The following is an 8,609-nucleotide window of genomic DNA, read 5'->3' on the forward strand; positions in this document are numbered from 1 at the left end:
AGGTTAAGAGTTAACCGACATTTGTGGAACTGGCCCTTAAGGTCAAATCCATATTTCCATTATTTGTCCCCCTTAATATCCTACAACTTTTGTCTGAAACGTTTTTCCATATCTAAAGCTGTTTCCGAGATCCAGGGATGAGCTGTCAGACTTTAGATTCATCCTGTATACAAGAAACATACACGATTCCACTTCAATGCATATTGCACTTTATTTGATACCGTCTGTACCTATATACATAAATATGCATAATATTTAACATTAAATAGTAAAATATCCCTGTTAATTTAAGTATACAATAAGTCTACCAAGAGAAATATTGTCCGATAAATAATTCCTTTGTATGCGATATATGTGATTAATTATCATAAATTATAGTTTATTCTACACGCAGTATGGATAAGTCAACATTATTATACTGTATTAGTAGAATACATCCAATTATATAATATCCACAGCACACCAATAGAGATGAAAATTTCCACTAATGTAACGAACAGATATACTCTAAAAATAGAATAAATGTGATTAATATATTGTACATATTAAAATTATTTGAATTATTCTGTTTATAAACAGAAATTTGTATAAATTATATTTAATATGTACTAAAGATTTTATATTAATGCTTTTTCTCGCTTCTTTCTAAAATATTTAGATCACACAATATTCATTCATAGTATACATATATAATTTATAATTAATATTAATATAAGTAATTATTACAAATATCTTACTCTATCGCTGAATTAATAAATAATATATTAAACTTGCAATAAAAGTCTTGAGGTTTCGACATATTTATCTAAAGTGTGATGCCATAATTATAACTATAAATCATATGTATATCTACTTTTTATACACTAGATTCGTTTCCGAGAAGATTTTTATTTTTTATTGCGATTATATGTTATCTAATAGGAGCCAAGCATTTAAATGCCATGCATGATTATAAAAATGTGTAAATAATAATAAATGCTGTTTATAATATATTTTACCTGTTCCTGTGTGCTTTGGCTGCATCCAATCGATTCATGTCTTCGTGACGAAGAAACTTTTTGCCACCCACGTTACAAATCCTTCATATCGTAAGACAAATATTTATTAGCTTTAATTATTTTCAGTGTAAACGTTATTCAGAATGAAAAATATAATAAACTTACTTCAAGTAATGTCTAATATCGTAATCGGAATAATTCATTAAAAACATATCCCGGTCATCAGGTGATATTGAGCACATCAGAGGTGACATATTCGTATTGCTGTATTTCCATTCGTGGAACGAAAAGTAACTTACAGCACGATTGGCCACGTACAGATTTCTCATCAGTCGCATTAGTCTAATTTTAATATTACTCATTAATAATTTAGTTATAACTACACAGCTTCAATCATAACATATTACATATAAGTTTTAAAGTCCGATTAAAATAAAATAAATGTATAAGAAACATGTTTAAAAAACATATTTAAAAAACATTTATATAGATATGTTGTTAAGTATAAAAATTTCATCTAAATATATGTAGAAAAGATAGCTAGATAAAGAAAAACAATACGTAAAATAAATTTCTAGACTAATATTAAATAAAAATACTATTTTATTGGAAAAAAAACTATTATTTTGCTATTATTGCGGAGCAAATCCGTCAATTAAATTAAATACATGCAGAAATTTAGTTATTATGAATTTACTAAGCTTATAGTTAAATATTTAATTCGAAACTTACAAAGGTCGACGTCCAAAGAATTTTGAAACGAAATCTATTAACATAGCTGGCAAAATATGCCATAATATCGTTAATATGTAAAACAGAATGAAATTATCGGTCAATATTGTATTAGGAGTCCAGATAATTCCTTCAAAAGGTGTCTCATGTGTGACACTGAATAGCGTTCTTATAACATTTTGATGAGTCATGTGTTTCTGAGTCGTACAGTTTAAAACAAAAGGTGTGGAACTCTCTGTAAATCTGTATAATAATAAACAAAATTATACATTATTAAATAAAATAAATAATAATAAATTTACAACTTACAGAATTTCGTATAATCTGCAGTTTTGTATAATCTTGAGTTTCAGAAAGAAGACTAATACTTACGAAATGTCAAATTGTGCTAACACATATAAATATTATTAAAGAGTAGTAATATTATAAAATGTTTCGGCGAAATAATGGCAAAAAGATAAAAACATACAAAAATAGTTATTAAATTATTTAAAAATTGTCAGTTTCTTTTAAAGATGTAAATAATTTTATCAAAGAATATGTTTTCAAAATCTAAAGTGCAAGCCTTTCAATAAAAAGTAAAAAATATAATAAACGTAAGACTGAAAAGACACTAAATAGTCGAAATTCGCATTACAAATGTGTAGTAAAAATCATATTTTTGAATAATTTCATACATTAAATGCATAATATTGCACGATTCTAACTTCTGCAACCATAGGCTTAGTATTCCGCTAATAGCATTTCTCTTTAGACTTAATAAGATAGTGCTGTGTGAATCCGACAAACCAAGTTGGCTCACAGTTTTTCAATGTTTATATCGGAAAGACGTTATATATTGCCAGTCTTGGTCGATTTAAAATTACTTTACTTGAATTAATAAGATAGATTAAATATATTTTAAACAAAATGTATATAACCATATTGTAAACATGTATTGATATAATTTCAAATAGAGAAAATAAGCTATCGTATTTATAATTTAATATAGTTAAAAATGCATGCGTTGATAATTATACCTGGTTAATCCTAGCTTCCAAGATACAGCAATTATAGCTTTAATGACAAAGTCTACTGGCACTGAATTTTCAGTAACATGCTTATTACAACAGGCTACTCGTATTACTCCCTTTCCGCCACCAACGTAAAGTCCTATTGGACCATAAACGTTATCTATCCATCCCGGGACTGGGTCTTCTAGCGTTGGCATCACTAAAATATGAGATACATTTGTCTATTAATGTTAGATTATTACTTGAAATATTACTTTGTAATATTATTAAACTATTTCTTGCCCATATATTATCAAATAAAATGAGAAGAGAGAAGTTGTAGAATCTTATACATATATATTTATATTTATTCAATTTCTATTTATTTTAATTTCTGTAAGAAAGCTCAAACATATTTATTTATTAGCAAAAACGTTTGTAAAAAAAACATATTTGTCCTATTTGATTATATTATAAAAAACACATGAAAAATAGATCTTCTAAAAAATCTGTATTAAAACTTAAATTATTTTAACATGCGTTTTCTTTCTATTTATTTTCTATTTAATATTTAATATCGTTATCATCTCCTTCCCTCTTTACAAGAAATTATACTTTATTAGTACAACTATTTTATTTCAAGACAATATAAAACAAAATACTGGAGGTACAAATATTCGGCATACTTTATAATGATGTATTTAAACAAAAATTTATTTTTAAAAATTAAAAGAAAGACTACGTACCCACAGAAGGTCTTACAATCGCGCAAGGTAAGGAAGAAGAGTATTCCTGTATTACACTCTCTGCTAGGTTTTTCGAAAAAATATACGTGTTGGGAAAGTAATCCAAACATCTATACATAATGTCAAGTATATAAAAAATTAAAAATTTGAATATTATCAACAGTACGATGTAAAAAAAATAGTTTTAAAAAACAAAAGAATAACTATATCTAATAATAAATAATATAATAACAAATATATACAATAATATAGTAATAAAATAATAATTCTGAGAAAACATATCTAACTATAAAAAAATTGTAATTACAATTTCCATTTACTTAGCTGTCATTCAATTTAACAACTTATAAACCTACTTAGCTGTAAAGATGTTTAAAATATGTTCATCCAACGATTCAGCTATTTCAATCATCTTCTGCCAATCAGCTATAGGTGGATATGCTTTTTCTTCAATAAATTGCTTATCCACATGTGCGAATGCTGTACTGACATATACTAATGCCTTTAACAGATAAATAGAATCCACTTGAAAATTATACTTTTGAAAAACTTTCTTCAACATACAAAAATTTGTAATATAACAATAGGTAATTAATCTATATTGATTAGATACTGATATATTATGATATCTTAATCAGGCCTCTACATTTTTCCAAATTTATTTTGTTTAAACTATTATTAACTTAAAAATGCGACATAATAAGTATTTGGGAGAAAATTTGTGATTAAAATATGAGTTATCGCGCAAAAATATTACCTAAAATATGTCATATGATGAAATGGATTATTCATGAATACAAATGCACAATCTTTGTTAATCTGATTGAGTAAGAATTACTTACTTTTACATTCTTCATACTTTGAGCTAAAATACAGATATCTCTCGTTGCTCTAGTATTGACAAATATGGAGTATTTTAAACTGTCATTAAATCTCACACTTGCCGCTCCATGTATTATTATAGTCACTCTTTCAATCAACATTTGTCTGTCCGCATCCGACAAACCTAATCCTTTCTCACTAACATTGCCAGAAATCGGAATTAATTTCTCGAAATTTGAAGGTCGTTCTTCGCGCAGTTTTTCATATAACTGAAATAGAAGTATGTTATAAATTATAAAGATGTTTTTATTAAAATAATTACAGTAACTTTTAAGATAATTTGAATAAAACATTAGAAGGATAGAACGTGTAATGACGTTTACAACATTTTACTCTAAATGCATTCCAGTATTTTATTACATATCTATTTAGAAAGTGTTAATGTTAAAAGTAACTGTCTTTAATAATGACGTTATTATAGCGTTTAGAAAAGAAATTTATTTTACCATACGTTGAAATATGTGATACAATGATATTAAAAATCTCAATAATTTTAAAGAAATGCGTCGTTACAAAAAGTTTCTCTTTCCATATCAAACTTACCGGTAAATTCAACATTTGTTGGAGCCTTTCGTTAACATTTAGTCCTTTTTTTGAACGCATTAACAGAAATATTTCACGAACATCTGGGCACGATCGCAATATCTTTTCAATAAACACTTTACCCAGAAATCCTGTTGCACCTGTCACAAATACACTTTGTCCAGCGTAGAATGCTGGGATCGATTTGGCCGGATCAATTGTCATCTTATTTATTACTTTTAAAACAAAACTAATATTAACAATGACAACTCAGCAACATGTGGGTACTGAAACACTTAGAATCATTGTCTCTTTTATTATATCGAAAAAGAAATGTAGATAGAAATCGAATAAATCACTTGTGATTCGCCATTGTAATCAAACGTGACGCGAACGCATGAAGTATTGCGCAAGTAGTAACCAAAATCAGCTACCACTTGCGCAAGAACTGAATTATTTCTGTTTTATAGCCAATCAAATCAATGGAACTACTTGTGATTTAACCAACAGGAAATGAAATGCAGTTTAAAGTTGAAAGATCAATCATGCAATACATGTTACAATATTCCAAATTCCAAGTAGCAGAATAATTAACGTCTAAAAGCGTCTTAACTGAAGGCGTATTATTGACGTCAGAGACATCATGAGACCTTATTAATGCGTTATTTTATATGTCATCCCAGGTAGCAACCTGGGATACATATATGTTTTATAATATGGCAGTAAAGATTAAGTATAAAATAAAATATATTTTATATTGTATTTTAAATTTTTACGTCATTGCATTTTTATTTATAATTATTTGCAACGCATATTGTTCATATAGATTTAAATATAATATTATAGTGTTAGATAGAGAGAGAAATATATATAAGTATATATATATAGCTCTTTATTTCATTTTCGTACACTGACGGGTGTTTTCATATTGAATTAGTTATAGCGATCTTACTGACTCGTTTTTGACATTATTTAAACGTTTTATTTCGCATCGAGGAAAGTCAGATTCCATACATTTTGATAATGGTACTACCTACTTTTGTAGACTCTTCGCGTAAATTATTATTATGAATTTTATAATTAGAAGAACACACAGAGTGTCATAAAACAGTATTGCGGCGAATCAGGGATATCATGGCATTTTATTCCATCCAAATGCTCCACATTTCGGTGAACTTTGGGAAACAACGGTGAAACCGACTAAACAGATCATTTTAAGAGTAGCAGGCAATGCTCATTTCACCTTTGAAGAGTTACACACTGTACTATGTGAAATAGAGGCTGTACTAAATTAACAGTATTGAGTTCCAATCCAAATGACTTGAGCTATCTTACACCGGGATATATCTTGACGATGCACTGAATGATTCTCCCTGTCATGACCTTCAGGTCATTCATGACGTTGATTAGAATCGTCCTTACATTGGCAAAAAGTGGAGCAGCTTCGTTAGCATTTCTGCAGCCGCTAGAATCTTGAATATTTGAACCATCAGTTACAGCAGCGGCATAAATGGACTATGAATAAAGACAAACAATTGCAACCTGATGAGCAGCTAATACTGACCATGGTTAAACAATCTGGTCTTCCTCCACTTCATTGATGGATATTAGATCGACTAAGAACATTCATCCGGGATCAAACGAATTTGTAAGTTTTGCAACTTTGACTACACGTCTAAAGGATGTCAGGATTACATGTCAGGCCATTATCAAGACTGTCCATTTTACTACTTGACAATTAATATTATTCATATTATGTACAATTTAAATTATACAATTTATATTAGCTTTTGTTGTAACTTTACATAATCTCTTTGTAATTAATTGACATGACATCTTTGATGATTAATATTGTTTATTGTAAATATTGAGAGACATTGTATTCCAAGGTGTTTTGTATTCTCTTATAAATTTAAATCATTTGCTTTAACGCTTTTATTGCATTGACATTTTGGTATATCAATCGTGACTTTTCGTCAATTCGGAATTGTAGGAACTCGCTTAAGAAGCTTGTCGGTCACGATTGGCTTTTTTTAGTTTAGATCGGTCTTGTCCTTGCTCCAAGCTAATCATTATTATAATACACAAACACTGCCCGCAGTCGAGATATACAAAAATAAATGAATGACTATAAGCATTTTCAAGAAAGTTAATCTGCCTTTTCTGACCGATCCATTCACATCCTCAAATTTATTAGCCAGTAGAGGTCCAACTTCGTTTGTGTTCTCCTGGATCTACCAGAGGCTTGCACAAAGTAACATTTAACACACCATATCATCCTAAGAATTACTTTAAAGAGAAACGAATAAATAGCATCTTCTAGTAAATGTGTGTATAAATTATGTAATTTTCTTTATTTTAATGTTATTAAAACGAATTACTACAATAGCTATAAAGCAAGGTTTAACAACTTGTATTTTCTAATAAATATTATTAGTAGTTAAATTTTTCATTATATTATTTTCAATATTGTATAAATATCTATATACATGTAACATTTGTAATATGTGTGTGTGTGCATGTATAAATTAAATTTAGAAATAAATAAAATCAGTAATCATATGTCTATTTTTTATTTATCATTTGGCGTGTCTTATTTTAAATTAGATTTATAAATTAAATCAGTAAAATAAAAATTTATTATAAACTAAAGCATAAAAGACTGTGAATTACTTATATTAAATAGCAAAATCTTTTATTACAAGGTATACAAAACTTTAACAGTCTTGAAACAATTTTTCAGAGCGACTTAATTATTTAAAGAAATTGAAGTGATTTAAGGAATAAGAGATGATGGTGATGGGAATTATAAATTATCATTTTGAATTTTTGTACAGTTAATCGAGTCGTAATCAGGCGCCAATTTGACTCGCGTCGTGTCGCGTGACGTCACTGTGAACTTGGCGCGCTCGGAAATCACTCTCGAAAGTCTCGAATCTCTCGCTGTCGCGAGCGAAACGTCGCGGATACAGGACGGATCTATTCATCACGGGATATGTTTAATTGGTAAGCGCAATTGCGAGCGCGTTATGAGTTTCGTATTCAGTCGTGTCTTAACATTTGACACTCGTATCGTGCGACGTATATTCGACGCTTGGTACATACGTCGCATAAAATGAGCATCTCGCGAGATGTGTTCGGTTGAGGTTGAGATCTATCGCGAGGCATTACGGTAAAGATGGCGCACAGCGGCGTCACCCGCCCCGCGACACCCCGCGTCATTCTCGAATCTCTCGCCGTCGCGACGTCGCGAACGAAACGTCGCGGATACAGGACGGATCTATTCGTCGCGGCATGTTTAATCGGTAAGCGCAATCGCTATGAGCTACGTAGTCATCAGTCGTGTCTTAATATTTGACATTCGCGCGATGTAGATCTGACGCTCGGTACATCGCTGGGACAACGAATATTTCGCGAAATGCGTTTGATTGAGATCTGTCGCGCGAGCAGTCGAGAGAGCAACGTTTGTATTTTCCGGATATCGCGTTCCGCGAGCGTTTTATTCTCAACTTTGACTCGTACGCTCCATTCATCTGTTTTGTAACACGCATTCTAGTCGAAGTTTGAGTGGTGCGAATGATTGACGTTGGGCATGTCGTATACAGTTAATCAAGCAATCGTATAACAGTTAATATTGTGTTTCAGCGAGTGTTGGATGAGCGCCATGAAGGAATGGCCACAGAGGGACGAGGGAGGAGAGGAGAAAGAGGAGGAGGCTGTCCGGGGAGGCGTCGAGC

The 8,609-nt window shown here is 30.2% G+C and overlaps 1 protein-coding gene across 1 annotated transcript; it reads right to left on the reverse strand.

Annotated features, from left to right (window-relative positions):
* Positions 1–186: 186 nt before the first annotated feature.
* Positions 187–5,291, reverse strand: LOC112463764 (fatty acyl-CoA reductase 1-like). The gene is made up of 9 exons (XM_025030323.1): positions 4,894–5,291; positions 4,311–4,559; positions 3,825–3,970; positions 3,469–3,578; positions 2,750–2,942; positions 1,731–1,973; positions 1,164–1,340; positions 999–1,079; positions 187–507 (listed from the first exon to the last, which is right to left on the reverse strand). The coding sequence occupies exons 1-9, from the start codon at positions 5,095–5,097 to the stop codon at positions 414–416; spliced, it is 1,497 nt and encodes a 498-aa protein (XP_024886091.1). The 5' UTR covers positions 5,098–5,291; the 3' UTR covers positions 187–413.
* Between the last annotated feature and the right edge of the window lie 3,318 nt (positions 5,292–8,609).

This window comes from Temnothorax curvispinosus, unplaced genomic scaffold (genome assembly GCF_003070985.1).
Source record: "Temnothorax curvispinosus isolate PA1 unplaced genomic scaffold, ASM307098v1 QBEX01013630.1, whole genome shotgun sequence".
Taxonomy (NCBI): Eukaryota; Metazoa; Arthropoda; class Insecta; order Hymenoptera; family Formicidae; genus Temnothorax; species Temnothorax curvispinosus.

Coding starts and splice junctions, on each gene's coding strand:
- LOC112463764 (XM_025030323.1), bottom strand. CDS start 5,097: ATGACAATTGATCCGGCCAAATCGATCCCAGCATTCTACGCTGGACAA. Junction 3,579..3,824: donor TTAAACATCTTTACAGCTAA/GTAGGTTTATAA, acceptor CATTATGTATAG/ATGTTTGGATTACTTTCCCA. Junction 1,341..1,730: donor TTCTTTGGACGTCGACCTTT/GTAAGTTTCGAA, acceptor TATTAAAATTAG/ACTAATGCGACTGATGAGAA.